At 43.9% G+C, this 16,736-nt stretch overlaps 1 protein-coding gene across 1 annotated transcript in view; it reads left to right on the top strand.

Moving 5' to 3' along the window:
- The window catches only part of LOC8043461 (roundabout homolog 3), a 182,638-nt gene extending 167,199 nt beyond the window's left edge, over positions 1-15,439 (top strand). Inside the window, exons 12-13 of the mRNA XM_042293861.1 lie at positions 3,185-3,530; positions 12,438-15,439. Of these exons, the coding sequence (XP_042149795.1) occupies positions 3,185-3,466 (282 nt within the window). The 3' untranslated portion in view covers positions 3,467-3,530; positions 12,438-15,439. The remainder of the gene's footprint in view (positions 1-3,184; positions 3,531-12,437) is intronic.
- Positions 15,440-16,736: the final 1,297 nt, after the last annotated feature.

Here is a 16,736-nt window from a genome sequence, read left to right as displayed (position 1 = left end):
CATGACGATTCACGGCCTTCAAAACAGGTTGTTGTGTCCCTTGTTAGTCACTAACGCGCCGCGCTCTTTGGAGCGTTTTCGAAGCATGACCTGAAACAAGCACTGGTCTTGAACCATGATTGTCTTTCGATTGAAGCAGAAGAGGTTGTAGTTGCATTTCTGCAGGCTGGGTTTTCCAGATTCTGCCACGTGTCAGTGTCTAGGTGTGTCAGCTTAGAACATGTGTATGCTTGGAACCTCACGGGTGTTCCTTAGATCAAGCAAGAGACGAATTCACCAAGTGACTCTAGAGTGCCGAAAAAGTTGGTGATCATTTTCCCCTTTTGCTTCTGCTTGCCAGCTGTCTTACAGCAGGTGGGAAACACGTGACCACCTGCCAGCTTCCCAGCTCGTCGAAAAACCTAGGTCACGAGCTTCCCTGTATGAGCTCAGACTGTTCTGAAGAAGAAGACGATCGTCTATTGCAGTCACAATACCGGCGTCGAAAATTATTCAAAGGTTATCAGTATTGCAGAAAACAACCGTCTTTTTCCATCTAGAAGACAAGTGTCTGTTGCACCATATGATCTGCAAGAGAAAGTCCACCTCCAACACGCGCTGCTTGCTTTCTGTAGTGCTTTCATGAACGTGATCAGAAGACTCCAATGTGTAGTCGATTATTGAAATATCGCACTTGTTTCAAAACTTATACTGCCGATCTCCTTCTTCAACGGAATGTGTAGAAAACGTCTTATGACAAGCGACCAGTCGTGCCCTTCCGTGCCCACAGCGAGAACACTGGTCGGTAGGGTCGAACTAAAATGCTGTGAACACTCACCATTGCATTCATATAGAGCAACCCAAGACAGACTGTTAAACTTGTGTGTTGTATCGATTCTGTGGACTTTCAGCAAATAAACGGTTATATCAGGAAAACTCTGATAAAACAAACCTTCGTGGGGCTGGAGTGTAAATGGAAACAATTAAGCGCTATGCTGCTGAATTGGCAGGTGCCGCGTCCTTCAGATACGTCAGTGGCCCCCAGTGTCGTAGCCAGGTAGAGGGCTCATGGCGCTTCAGCCCTCCCCCACCCCCCGAAACCCAGGCGACCATATAATGTACACGTGCATTTTGACCCCGCCTCCCTCGTCCGCACCCCAAGTAATGGACGTCCCAGCCCCCTCTGTCCCGTCCACCTTCCCCCCCCCCCAAAAAAAAAAAAAGAACATTTCTGAGAACGCCAGTGGTGAGCCTACTAGTGTCCTTTCACATCAAAGGTTGGGGCGAATGTTTTCGCCCTCCTCTACACAGGATAAGCTGACACATACCGTATACATAACTGATTCTAAATTATTGTTGTCCCACAAAACATACTATATTCTGTAGAAGTTTTAGAAAAACAGGGCAGTCTTCCCAAAAAAGCTATATCCTCGCCTTCAGTGGTGGTTTTCTCCTTTCTACTTTTTTTCTGCTTTGCAGCGTTCGCTCCTGTAAAGAGGAAAAAATGAGGGCTTTTGAGAGGAGCTTGTTCAGGCTAATTTTATTCTGGAACTGGCTATTGAAGCGATACGTGAAAGAGAACTTGCAAGCTATTTCAGTGAGCACCACAAGTATAATGACTGATATGTGCATTATTATGATATTCCTTAATAGACACATCCGTTGACCAGAATAAATTAAATGAAGCTCTACAAAAATTGACAAAATGGTGTGACGAATGTGCAATGAAAATAAACACTAAAATATAAATGAACATAACACGAAAAAGAACCAACACATGGGTCCTTTGTAGTAGAATCTGAACAGGAATGCACAGATAAAAAATGTTTCCGATAAAGCACACAAAACAACCTCGGACACTCAGACAAAAGTTGGAGTTTGCAGCTAAAAAGAAATACATGTGCGGTCGCTGACAGCTTCCGAAACGCAAGGCGTGACTTTTCTGTTCCCACTTTTGGCTTCGTGATTTGTTTCTCGGCGTTTTAATCGCCTACTTTCGCAATCTTGTTCCTTGCGGAGGAATAATGGGGAATTCCACTCCTTGTTTTGGTGCCTGCCAGGATCATACTAGACCAAATCCGAGATGAAACATGCAATCGGAACGGAGACGCTCCGCCTCCTGATTCCCAGTGGGACATGTCCACTTATCCGGGATCTGCGGATGCCTTCCGGTCATTCACCTTCCCAAGAATACCCTTCCCTCGGTACCGGCGAGATGTCCTGCAAGAAAGGATGTCACGTGTGCGCGCCGAAGGCTGGCCACGCCGGCTTCCGGTCATATCCGCAGAAATGGCGGAGCGACTTTTCTCAGATCCGTATTGAGATCTGGAGTGAGAGCTGATCCAAAACGAGGAGTCGAACGGGTCCGTCTCGATCCCGAACGCCCGTGAAAAAGACGCGCTCCAGAAAAGTCGATCTCGGCGCGCTCCAAAACACCTAGTGGAATTCGCCATAAGATGCTCGCGACTGCCTTAGGCAATACCCTTCTTAAGCTCTCAACAATCATATTCTCCATTATTAATAAATATTTTAGCAGCCCGCAGCCACGTAGTTTTCATCTCCGGTATACCGAATGAAAAGCAAAACGAAAGCCACTAGAATCTGCGAAAAGTAAAATAAATAATAGAAGTTGCGAAACAAGACTGAGTCTCAGCTGCAGTTTCATCGTGAATCCGTTGCAGTGGTGTGGAGAGTTCAAAACGACGTCCTTCCGAGTACTGGAAGTTAAGTCGTTGAAAAGCGCGACGCCCGCGTATAAAATGTCCGAAAAACCTCGGAGAACATAATGGATGAATAGGACGGCCGCTTTTCGCACATTTCTTACCGAGTTTATTTCTGTGTGCGTGTGTGTGTTCGTGAGTTCCCAAACTTAATCCTTCTCGTCAGGTTTTATCACCAAGCCGCTTTGCTCTTTTCGTCGCGGGAGTCAGAAACTCCCAATAAGGAACGCTTTTTGTGAGAATATCGAACTATAGAGTGGTCTTTGTTCAGCATGCCGAACGCTAACGTAGCCTTCGGTTACGTCACACGAGCACTCCGTCAGAAACACAAACAAATATGTTGCGCTGTTTTCGTCCCTATAAGTAGTTCCCAACTTAGCCGCTAGGGGCGCTACGGTTGAATCTCGTCCCCGGTAGGCAGATTATTCACTCTTCCCTCTGTTTCAGTATTCTTAATTTGTCATCTGCTATCTCTCCTACCCAAGGACTGCAGCGAAGTAACCTACGCGGAGCTGTCTTTCCCCAAGGGGGTGGCAGTCCTGCCGGCGTCTGGCGGCGGCACTCTGCGGAGGACGGCGCTAAGCGCGGCCGCCGTGCTCCCGCCGCAGCTGCCGGACCCGCCCACGGAGTACGCGCGCATCGACTTCCACCGCACATTGCGGCCAGTGCCCGGAAACCTGGGTTTGACGGGGGAGGAGCTCGAGGACGAAGGTGGCAGCACCTGCGAGACCCCGCTCATGGCCAACCGCAGGGAGAGTACCGTCTAGCCCCCACCGCCCCGGGGCATCCGCGGCGGTGCCCGACCAGTGACTTTCCACGTGCGCGTGCGCGGTAAGAAGCATCCGTTACTAAAACTAGGGGCCTTCAACTAGTGGTGAGATAATCGAATAGCGCAGTGTCATTCCTATAGCCCCTGAAAGTGAAGAGGACGCGCCTCACTGACAGGATGATGAAAAAGCACACCCTACCTTTCTCACGCCCTTAGGAAATGTAGTCGTGCGCCTTGTGACCAAGCAGGACAACTTTAGGCGGGCCACGTCAAGCAACGATTGGACACAATCAGGTCGTCAGAGTTCAACAGCGTACTCAAACTTTCGAGCTCTAGGTGCGGTCGAATGAATGCGGCCGCGGACCGTCTCATAGTTCTGAGAAGTTCACGTAAGACGGGGGCTGCCTGCGCAAGCGAACTTTACTGACCGACAATGACAATAATAATTTCTGGAAAAGGTGAAAAAGGGAGGCAAAGGGAAAACGCAAATCTCCAAACACAGCTAAGTGACTGGTGCGCGACCCCCTGCTTCTGGTATTGAAAGAAGGACCTCTCCAGTCTCCACTTCCAGAGGAACGCTCTACCATCTCAGCTAGCAAGGAGTTAGACGTCAGTAGAGCAAACCGGTTTTATCAGCTGGCACCAGTCTAAGACCAACAACGGTGAACGTCCAACAATTTAAGGTTATGATGAAAGCTAACACATCTAAGCCACTTAGTTGTGTTTGGAACGGCCTGCATTTTAATCATATGATGAAAGCAAACGCAGCTAAGTAACAGCTGTGCTTAGAGATCTATGTCTATATTTTGCCCCTTTGTTCCCCTTCTCCAGGAAGTATTATTGTCATCCTTGTCTAGCTCGCTTGCACCTTTTCATTGATTGCATATCATCATAACCTTTAAATGCAGGCCGTTCACCCTTGGTGTTACACTGGTGGCTGCTGAAAAAACCCGCTCGCTCTACTGCCATCTAAATCCTGGTTAGCTCAGTTGGTAGAGCACTCCACTGAATATCAAGAGGTTCTTGGTAGAATACCAGGACCAGGGAATTCTTTCGCTCGTTTCCAAGTCACTTTCCTGTCTTTGGAAATTTCTGTTTGTCCTTTTGTCCCCTTTGTTCCCCTTCTCCGGTGACTATACTTGGGATTCTAGCCCAGCTCGCTTGCACCTTTGCATTGCTTGCATAATCTCCACTTACCGGTCGGTATACCTTGATTCATCAAACTTAAAGGGAAGGTGGGGCACTTCTACATTTGAGAAAAACGCTTGAATTGCGTTCATTTGGCCTTTAGATTAACAGATATCAAAATTGTATTTCAATGCGACGCGCCGGAGAGCCATACGAGCAATTTCAAAATAGGACTGAAGCCCGCCTCCCTAGCCTTGGGCAGCCAAAAGAGCCGTTGATGACGTCACGGACAGCGACTGTCTTTCGCGTTTTTCTCGCGTTTAACAATACTTACGCAGCAAATGGTTTTGGTATTCGGGTTCACGGGGTAAATATACACTAGAATTCACTTTTAACTCATTTTTTCCAAGAAGCTCCGTAGCTTCCCTTTAAGTGCGCAGTCAGAGGACTGAAGAAGTAGAGAGACGTACCCAGACAAAACAACAGAGGAAGTTCATTGCCGCTCACTGCTCTTCAATAGTCAAGCCGATTTTAGCAGACGCACAAGGTGACGATTAGCTTGAGGTTGTACTTTTGGTGCTCTTAGTTTGGCCACATCGGGTCGTAGAGTGGGTTGTGATTTTGCTTAATGTGAAATGAAGTAAAGCTGTGAACACATTTTATTATCTGGAGTAACACTATTTTGTATAACTTTTATTCCTTTTTCTAACATAGAGTGCAACATGTTTGTATGATCGTCTCAAAGTAGACTTGTAAGAACCCTTGTCGAGGCTTAGAAGACTAAAAGCTAAAAATCGCATATACCAAGATATTCAATTGGAGGCATTCTCCAAAATAAGTACACAAAAAAAACACTTAAGTATTTGCCATGTCCTAGTTATTTTAATTTAACCTTTTCTTTAAATTGGGACGAAAGAAAGTAGCTTAATCCTGAAACGTGAAGATTGACTTGGAAAGTGACTATGTACTACATGCTATTCCGATTTCGTCGCACGAAACAAAATAACGGAAATCGAAGTGGCACTGAAACAACAGATTAATGCCACACAAAGAGAGGCTCTGCTGCACATAACCCAAAGTCTAAATTTGTGGGACATAAAGCCTTTCGTCTTCGTCTTTATAACGTCTCTGTGGCACTGTTTATATCCCTGTTTTACAGCCGGTATTCCACAGTGAAAAAACAAAAAAAAATAGCGTGTTCATGGAGCCGACTGTGTGCGCAAACTCTGATGTTCGAACCATACGTTATGAGCGCCTATTTCAGACATAACAGGTTCTTAAATCCACCATGTAAGCACATCATCTGGAAAAACAGACATACAGTTGCACTGTTTCATTGGACTGTTTTATGCAGGACCAATAAACTTTTAGACTTTGGTCTAATCTCGCAAGCCTAGAGAAAGTCCTGAGCCAACATAATTTTAAGTTTGTTTATATTTACGTCACAATGCCTGCGAAAACACTTGATAATTAAATAATTTGATTACTTTGTAGCGCGATGCGTTGTGTGATTCGCAACATTCCATACTGCTTCAGTAGGCAATGTTTATCTAATTTACAAGCTCATAATTGTGCTGAGCAGCTATTCAAGTTCTTAACCAATCCGTCGTCGAATTTTAATTGTGTAATTAATTCGGCTGGTAGTAATGTAAAACTGTGAGAAACTAACATACATACTATTGATGGAATAGCCTCATTGATGAATTAACCTTGCACTTTAGTGAAAATCATATTTTTGCTCGTACATTCACATTCTAAAGGCTCAAAGTACAAATAGTGGAGAAGGAAATGAGATGTGTAAACTATTTCTGATGACGTGAAGTTGCCAGCTACTTACTATTTAAGCAACTTAAATGTTCGAAAACGTAATAATTAAATATACCATGAAATAATAATTTTATATGCACTGTGCTTTACGTATTCTTCATCTATGCTGCTGTATGTAGTCGACCGTGAGACCGGCAAGTAGGGGTGTACTTTGTTACTAAAAGGTTGTGTAGGAAATTATTCGGCGAATAACGCGTTAACTGGTTGTTTGACACGCTTAATTAATGCTTTTTGACACGAATTTCCGAGCATTAATGGCGCCGTTCAGTAATATGTCGAAATTGGCGGCTGCTCATAGCGTTGTGTTTTATCAAGGTGTATTTTAATTACTTTTTCTTCGTTTCTAATTTTGAAAATGTCGGTCCAACCCCTTAAGCCCGATCAAAGGAAAACTCTATTTGTTTCCAAAGGCAGGCAGCATTAAAATGAACAGAGGTAACATTTACTGCTGCCGTTGGCATAGCGCGACACAAAGTGTTGTTTTGAGCAATGTTTTTAACTCTAATATGAAAATCCAGTATAAGGACCTTCCCAACACTGTCCAAAAAATGCTAGAAACCGCTAAACTTCCGACGCAGGAAAAAAGGAGGGGAGGGGGGCTACCGAAAAAAATGTTATAGGATTTAAAACCAGTCGTTTGTACATGTATTTTTCTATCGCTGCAGTAAACAACTCACTTTATGGACAATTTTTTGGTGGAACGGAGATTTCTACAATGAGCAGACGTGACTTCAGTTATGAGGCAGTTTGTTCTGACTCCTTTGAAATGGGATTTAGATGTACTACTAAACAATTATGGACCTTTTCCATGTGTTGCCTTAGTTATTTCTGGCTGAAAGGTCTTTCAATTTTTTAAGTAGTCGTGGCTAGGATCCAAACGTTTACAACTAAACGGATGCTGTTAGTGATGAACATGTCGGTAGGTTGTTAACAAACATGATATTTGGTCTTAATATCAACATATTTTCCTAAACTATTTGCCTGCTAAACCTGATTGATTTATTGATTGATTAGGGGCTTTCTGGCGCAACAGCGACGTGACCATACTGCGCCAAACGTAAATATTTACGCAAAGCAAAGGTACAGTTTTATTTAATGGAGAAGTAAAAGTCAGATACTCGGGAAGAAGACAAAATGCTTATAAGGATTTAATTATCTGTTGTGATCACATACCATATAAAGTGCATGTTGGAAAAGCTAGAACTTATGCAAAAAACCTGTTTTCTCAAGAAACATAACAACACGTTCAAAAGGAATAATCGGCTGCTCACGACTATTTTAAGCGTGTTTGATAGGGTAGTCCAGTAAAAGTGAGAAAGGTTTTTTTGCCAACTCTACGGGTGAATTAATTTGTTTGTCATAACATGCCTTCTAGGCGAAGAGTATATTTATTTTTCCCCAGTTGTAAAGAAGAGCTGGTTATTCCGGTTACGTTTATTGCAGCATTAAACAGCGGAGGAATACCTCATTTTTTTAGTGATGGCCGTGAAAATAATGTTTAAAATAATTCGTTCACGTACTCAAGAAAGAGGCACAAGTCTTTTTTTACAAATAGAATAGTCGCAACCCTTGGTTGCACTGATGATATAATTCGTCAAGCTATACGTTTATGTACTAATAATGCCTTCCATATTGGAATGCGACTTGCTTGGTTTATGAAGTTTGGTAGCCTAGAAAAGCGATGTAAATGTAGCTAGGATGAATATGTGATCGCGTAGCTTTTTCTTAAATAATAAAGATACTGAATATTAACGGAATGTGACAGCTTAGGTGATTACATAAGTGAGTTAATAATTTTGTTAAAAAAAAAAAAAAAAACATTTTATAATTCTGAACCCTCCCGAAATTCGGCACGACGTAAGTTGGAACAATTTATGTTCTGGTAGGGGAAAACTGTCCAAAAAAAAAGGAAGCGTTATGTGGGATGCATAATTAAAAAAAAAAAAAAAATCCGTATGTGTGGTCTTTTCTCGTCTCATAGGTTCAGACAAAACTTAGGAAAGTTGCAAAATGTGGACAACTTTTTTCTCGGTACTCTTAGAAAGTGTACCGAGAAATAAAATGAGACACTCTAGGGGTGCCGCAGTTAACTCATTCAATGAGTGTACATACACTAAACTAATAGGGTTCTTGCACAAAACCATGACGCAACGCCACTACCGGTGTGTAAGCATCACCGAAATCCGCTGGAATCTGTGTTGGAGGCATTCGTCACTGGTTCGCTACGTCTTGCGTGCTTAGGGGCCGTATTCTCCCTGTAGCTTTTCCTCTCACCCGAGGTTTAAAGGGGTCAATTTCGCCGTATTTTTATTTTCCAGCCGTAAAAGTCGGCGACAACGAAGCTATGGCCAACTGGATTGTTTTGTTTTTTTTCTAGAATTCCTGCAATCAATAGGAACCAGTACAAGGCTACGCTCGAGCAATAGGTTCACCTGCGCTACGAAGGGCTTTGACGGATACGCCGGCACACCCTCGACCAGGCGGGTAAAGCGCGAAACACATGTACGACGAAACTGTTCGATCCGACATCCGATCCGACGTCCGATCGCTGCTCCGTCTCGCCGCAAACGATTATCCGAGACACATGCTTTAGACCGAACTTGTGAAGCGTCGCTTTGACGATTCCGATCTGCTCCACCCAGTTCCGTGACATGTGCCTGTTTTCTGACTTCCTACGATCGCCCTTCCGCGGTGGAAGGTACAGGAACGCACGCGTTCCCTCTCCCATTTTGAGCGCTGAATAAAGCTATGCGCGGGCTCTCCCACTCTCCCCGGAAAGGCCAAGGAAAGGGAGGGAGACTCTCAACTGTATCGTTGCTCCTGAATAGCCCACTCCCCAAAACGTGACGTCCTCATGACGTTCCCGCTACCTGCGTCGTCATTGGCCGCGGCGATCTGACTACCGCAACCGCCTCCGGACAGTCGGTCGCATGCCGCTACGCCGCTCCGACGTGGCGACACGACCAAACAAGCCACGTCCGACCGTCTTATTGCCTGATCGGACGTCGGATCGGACAGTTTCGTCGTACATGTGTTTCCCGCTTAAAGACGGGAGCAGAAGGCGGCAAATCCTGGGTGCTAACGTCTCCGGTCCCGAGAGAACGAACGAGAAGGGAAGCGATACAAGAGCATAAAAAGAAAGCAAACGAAGAGTTAGTTGTGTTTGTTTTGCCGCGACAAGTTGAAGTTGCTCGAGCGCTTCTCAACTTTATTTAATTTAGTCATTGCGCCATTCCATTGTTTATACGAAAAGTAAGAGAGAAAATAACAAAGTACAGACCTTTCAGGTGATGGCTTTGCTGCTTCTTTGTGCATATTAAGGCGTCGCCAGCAATATGGGCTCATCGGGACCGCCAACTAGGACCGCCGACGTCCGTTTCTATGCCCTGCCATTCCGAAACGGCCTATCGCTCAAGGTTTTTATATTAACTCTATGATCTCGATAAAAAGGCTTCGTACCCCAACTAAAGATTTGCGGACTGCACTTCGTGTCAAGTGAGGAACCTCTATGTGATTGACTAGGAAAAGAAAATATTCTGAAATGTACCTATACAAAGACGGCTCTATGAGACTAGGGCACTACTGCTGCCGCAATAAGACGCCGAATGCCTCCAACTAGGCGCCACGGCATTGATAGCAGACGACAATGTTGGTTTCGATTTCGAAACTAACCGGAAGTAAAGTAAGGTGCAAGAATCATATTGTTAGATATCTGAAAAAAAAGTAAAATATAAATATGAATAAAAACATTGATATGAATCGAGTTCAGCGTCAATATTAGAGCGCGAAATTAACGTTTCTGTAGGTATGGCAATATTACACTGATATTATTGGGTGTCACTTTCGTATTTCATCCTGCTTGGACAACAGGGCCTATAGTTGTATAAAAAGGCCTCCGTACATTTTACAAAGCTCCCGCGGCCCTAAAAAGCGTATAGAAACAACCATACACGCCAAAAAAGAGAAGTTAATCTGTCCGAATAATTACCCGTTGATATGTAATTTGATCTATATGTAGGCTAACCTTTACTCGTGCACAATATGTATACAATGTAAAATCGGGGGAAAATGAAATGCGAACAGAGGACGGCGTAGCTCGCGGTACAGGCTGCGCCGCCTGGAAGTGAGCCTAGGGGCGAGGGTGCGTGGCCTATTCCGATGTGTTTACGCGCTTCGCTCGACGCTCCCCAAGCTTCGGCATTGAGCCTCTTAGTGCGCGCGAGGAAGCTCGCCGCTAGTAACAACTAAAGTGCACGCTCAGCCAGCGCGAGCTTTAGTTGCTATTAGCGGCGAGCGTCCTAACGCCGCACGCGCCGAGCGAGCAAAGATAGCGGTGATAGCTTTCAGCGCGCTACGCGTAAGAGGCGCAATGCCGAAGTATGGTGGCGCCGAGTGAATGGCGTAAACAGATCGGAGCAGGCCAAGCATCCTCACACATAGGCTCACTTACAGGCGGCGCAGACTGTACCGCAAGCCAGAGCCGTATATGCAGAGAGTTTGGCCATTCGTTGGGAAGTATAGGAGACAAATAAGGAGGCGCAATTGGCCAAAAGCGGGCTGGGCTTGTTCCAGGGCGTCTTCAGAAATTCAAATGCGACGAACCAGAAGCCGGAAATAATACCCTGGCGGTGGCCGCAAAAAAACAAACCTGATAGGTGCATCGGAGTAACTCTCGGTTACTGAAAATATGGTGCACGTGATGTTTCAATCACGCTCATCCAAAATGGTGGTGGAAGAGTGCGACTAGCAGAACGATCGACATAATCCTTACACCAAGCGCCAAGGGCCGGGAATCTACCGTCCGAGCGGTCACACTCTGTCCGAGCAAAACAGAGTTCAGCGGCGCATTCTTTCCTTACATCGTTCTGCATGATCATGATCTAAACATCACGTACACTCTATTTTAACCACAAACAGTTACTACACTTCACTCTTACGCGCTTGTTAAAACCATATACGAACATAAACCTTTGATCATAACTATTTCTCGCTACCACCGCTAGGGGACTCTTTTCGGCTTCTGGATGGTCAAGAGAGCATGCCAAGCCCTCCTCCCGAGTCTGGCGCACGTCCTGGCTCTGCCCGCGCCTCCCATTGTTCAAACTCTCTATATACACGGCTCTGCCGCAAGCCACGCGCTTCTCTGCTTTTGCATTTCATTTTCCCCCAATAGTACGGTAAGGAAGCAGGAGGCTCGTTTTGTGTAGCATTACGTCGCCGCTCCGAAAGCTAGGTTCATGTTCCCTCTTGGACAGTCGTAGTATGAAACTTAATGAGGCTCGTTGCACTAATAACAGCGCGATGCCTTTGTTCAAGAAACTAGCGTGAATAGAACGTCCTGTGTCGACGAGAGAGCCTAAAAAAATGCTCTTAATAACAACACTGCAAAGTTCTCGATATATAGTATGATAACAGTAGACAGCTGACAGATAATATATAATGTCGAAATGTAAAGTGATTTATCTCCTTAATGGTGTATGTTTTTGTTCCTCAGTTCCCTTCGATATTCCTAAATCAATTATTCATATTTTCAACGACACATCAGAAATTGTCCCATTCCCCGGTGTGAAGTTAACAAAATACATTATGCATGATTAAGCACGGTAATAGAGAAAACGTTACATTGGTGCTAAAAAAATTGATATTTGAAATAGCGCCTTTATGCTGCTACATGTTTTTATTTTATACCGGAAAAGTAGCACAGTGGCAACTTTCTCCAAATTACCCGAGACTCAATTTTTTCTTTGCTCATAAGAGCAACGTGGCCTATGTTATTAATTGCCATTTGTTTAGATTATTATTGCTCGATATTTAAAAGCCTGTGAAGGTAGTTAACTCGTAAAAAACAACTTTATTTACACGCTTGGTGTGCAGTTCTGTATAGTATCTCATTTCCTGAGTCTGAACTTAAAATACTTCCACTGTATTTTATTAAAGGTTATGCAATGTAGTGTAGGCTGTTTGAGAATTTTAAACGAAAATGTTAGAGCAGTATGTTTTTTTTTTAATTTCAGTGAGCAACAGGATGGGCCAGCAGGACCTACGTCAGGCTGCAGTGAGATGCTCAACTACAACAGTGCCGCCAATTTTGGTGACTCGGGTGCTGCACACAACAAAGACATTCGCAGCCTCCTCTCGGTGGCCGCCACACAAGCCAAGAGTGAATTCTAGTGCCAGCCAGGACCACAGGCATGCCGTAGCAAGAACTTGGAAAGAAACAATTTAGGGCGTCGAGTTGTGGAGAGTTATATGCGCCGAGCTCTGAGGTGGAGTTTCGGCCAAGTTTACTCCTGAAACACAGCTGCTGTTTGAGAATGCTGTAAGGGTTAAATGATAATTTTTCAGGGAAAACTTTTCTCGGACAGCCCGAGTAATCGATTTTGACATCGAAGGCCATTTTAATGATTTTTTTTAATGAAATTAAGTTTTGCAGCACAACTCTGTCGTCTTGACCAAATGTAGCAAGTCAGGTGTAGTAAACCGCAAATACGTTTCTGATCTCTGTCCACGTGTTTTTAACGTAATCACGTGGACAGTCTAACTGTCCACGTGATCTCTGTGTTTCAGCCTGTCCACGTCTGCATCTAAATTTTTAATAGAGTATTACCTCAAGATCTCTAATAGAGCCCCAAGGCGGGTCTATGCTGTGCCAACAAAATCTGAAGAATATTTATGACACTTTCTAACATGCTACATAATACTTACACTGCGAGGGTAAAGCTATTAAAGATACACAACTTTTTTCCCGCTTAATGAGGTCAATCTTTCAATGGAAATGGAAAGATGTCACCACTAACAGTAATTACTGAGTCAAAAACTATCACATAACTGTGCAGACAAGCACATTTACAATTTAGATTCCGTGGCAAACATGTCCACGATAAACTCATGGGTTCAGTAACCGGACTGTAATACATGCGTGTAGATTTCAGTCCTAAACCATTGCTGAAATCTTGGATGAAGGGAATTTCCCTCTCGCTAATAGGTGTAGTAGGAAGAAAATATAACAGCTCCTCAAACAGCAGGCATGTCTTTTTGGAATACACTTGTGCCTGTGTGTGGTTTGGAGCACGGAGCTTTGTGCTTCAATGAAACGTTGATAATGTCCAAATGAACTGAAAGATACATATAACTAGTCAATAATTCCTTTCTACTGTACAGACACCCTGCTTCCTTGGCAGAAAAGGATGAGAGCACGCATGAATGTACATTGTAATTATTTTCTAACCCCGAGTCCTTCCTGTCTAGGACGTCAACACTTATATTGTTTTGCTGACTTTATTAGCCAATAATGTCGTACAATTTCATTTGATCTTTCTTGAGAACCAGTAGAAGCCACGATGTGAGGCAAAAATTTCCCAGAAAGAGCATGGTAGCTTACCTACGTTATTGGACTTGCTGCAGAACTCATGGGTACGCCTGACGAACGAACCTTTAGTTAGAGTTTCGTTTTGTGTGTTATTAGATGTTATAATTTGCAGCCGCGAACGTAACCTGTTCATTGTTGAACTCGAGCTTTGCGCTCACAATATTTTTTTTTTTATATTTCAGACAACTGCGTGATTTAATTGACATCAAGAGCCGCGTAAGGCAATTTGCGCTTCGAGTGCTAACATAAGCAGTGATAGGACATATCAGATTGTTACGTAAATTTTCAATATCCACCAAATGTCATTTTTGAAGGCATAGGAAGATGCAACCGCGGAATATAACCAGCGAGAAACATTAAAGACACATTCGATATCTATTATTCGTATGATGTAGCCAACAGGTTCTAATCTCTGCCAGAAGCACGTTTTGTTGCAACTGCTAAGTGATGTCATATATTTTTGCATGTTAAAGCGAACACTTAGAATTCAGCTATACTGTGCACATCCTTAGATACCTCTTTACAAGTAACTTGCATAGATACTGGGTGGAGACGAACAATTTGCTTTACCGTTTTAAGGTTGGAAAACATGCAACTTCACATCTGGATAGATTGTCGCAATTGAAATCTTTGAAAACAGTAACTTCAAAATTTTTCGTTCTTCTGGCCATTGCTGCAAAAATTTCAAGGCTTGAGATATTAAAAAAAATACATGCACAAAATAAGCCTTCAGATTGAATGTGACACCCTAAGAATCTAACCGGGGTACGTAATTCGTCAAGCTGCTTTATACTAGAGATACATTTTGTTTAAAACTGTCATTAGTATTTTTTGCAACATCTGATGTTATCTAGTCAAAGCTTTTTCGCAAAAATATATTTTCTTTGTGGCATAGGTCAATTTTAATAAGAAAAAGTGATAGAAAATGGTATACCATTAAATAAAGCTCCAAATTGTTAGTCTAATGAAAGTTGGTCCAGATGAATAACTCCTGAAATAAATGTTCCAGCCTTAACTGTCATTTTAATTGTTTTTACAAAAAATGTGTTGAAATAGAATGCAGTCATTTATTTGTTTTATATTTTTCGTGATATCTCACACAAGGTTCCACTGTGTGATAGTCTAATGTGTTAATCATATAAATTTACGATGAGCATCCAGGTGTTCTAGTCAGTGTGTACATGAAACATTGTCATTTCATGGTGTACATTGCAATCTATTGCATTCTAAAGTCATCATATTGCTCATACCGTTTTCAAACGTTTGTTTGTGTTATCCTAGTAGTACCATGTGTTAGCTTATACTACACCACAGTAGCATTGCTTTGAATCCTCGAGCTGTATTTTCATGATGTGATACAACTCACAAGTGCCTCTTTACATTACACTCACAATGAATAAGAATGATTGAATTGTACAATTTCCAAGAGATACTAAGTGGTAACTTTGTCTGCAGTGGAGGCCGGCAAAGCAGAATCTATGTAAATCATGTTTTAAGTATAAACATTGTGAATAGTGTGAAATATTGAAAGATATGTAGCTTCTCTTGATTTTCTTTTCTACCGCTGATTATGTGAGTGGTACCTAGAATGTACATCAAATGAGATGTTAAATCTCCTGCAAATAAACTAATTTTTTTATGTGTTCAGATGCTACTTATTTATTCACCATCAACGATTTCGGGGAACCTTTCATGGCCAAATAACTCTATTTTGCATTACAAAACAACTTTCCACATTATGTAATAGGAAAATGTACAACTAATCAAATGTACAGTCGGCACGAAATGAAACCCGAACACCGGAACGCGTGGCCGTTGATACAGGCTGCTCCACCTGGAGGGCCCCTGAGAACTTAAGAAAATGCGCCATAGTGCAAGGGTGCGGGTCCTACTAAGATGAGCTCGACCCTTGCGCGGCGCGCCTGGGAGTTCCGCGTTTCGCTGCTGGAGCGCTGTAAGCGCCGTCACATCCGATACAAAAAAGCACTGTCACTCGCTTTGTGTATCAGATTCCCAGCGATATCTCTTCAGCGCTGTCATTCATTATCGCTTTGTGCATCGCAAGGGCGAAATGAAAGTTGAAACATTTCGTGCAGAGAAGACCCGTAGTGCTTGATGACGTGTCACCGGAACCACGCTGGGGCTCCGGTGAACAACGTGCCACGCGCGGTTTCTGAGAAATAGTAAAACGTCATAAACGCGAAATAAAATTTGTTTATTCGCATGACCATACTCTTTATGAAAAACAAAAAAAAAATGCTACAACGGACCGACGCGGATCCTCGGTTTTTATGTCCATGTTTTTGTGCGAGTTTATCAGTCGAATCTTACAAGGCGAGGAATTGCTTGCTGAAGCTCTCTTTGGTAACCACCGTTATGCCAGGCGTATCAATTCCGGAGCGAAATAAATTCATCACCCTGTCTGAGCAGGGCCTATCGCAAAGAGTTATAGCCAGATTAAGCGGCCGCCCGGTGTCGACCGGGCGACAGTGCGGAAACAGAAAAGCACCCCGAGTGACGGCGCTTACAGCGCGCCACCGGCGAAACGCGGAAGTCCCAGACGCCCCGCGCGAGGGTTGAGGACATCTTAGTAGGACCCGCGCCCTCGCACCCAGGTGAATTTTCATTAGCTCTCAGGGGCCATCCAGATGGAGCAGCCTGTATCGATGGCTACGCGTTCCGGCGTTCGGGTTTCATTCCGTGCTGACTGTACTATCGCGGACATTCTGAGCTGAAACAGCGCTCCGGCCGGCGCACGGTACTACCTGCGCCGCCTGTCGCCTTGCTCCGCAAACATGGCGCACCCTGAGTACGAGATAAATTCTCACTTGCGCTCGCTGCGCCACTACGCTCTTCCAGCTGTCTGAGACGGCTGTCTGAGACGGCGGGTGCGACAGCGGGCATGTGTGGTAGGGCGGCAGGGGGAACAAAAGATTACACTTGT

Source organism: Ixodes scapularis, unplaced genomic scaffold (genome assembly GCF_016920785.2).
Source record: "Ixodes scapularis isolate PalLabHiFi unplaced genomic scaffold, ASM1692078v2 PGA_scaffold0__279_contigs__length_252992795, whole genome shotgun sequence".
Taxonomy (NCBI): Eukaryota; Metazoa; Arthropoda; class Arachnida; order Ixodida; family Ixodidae; genus Ixodes; species Ixodes scapularis.
The sequence above is the reverse complement of the archived record's forward strand: the minus strand, read 5'-3'. Positions and strand labels throughout refer to the sequence as shown.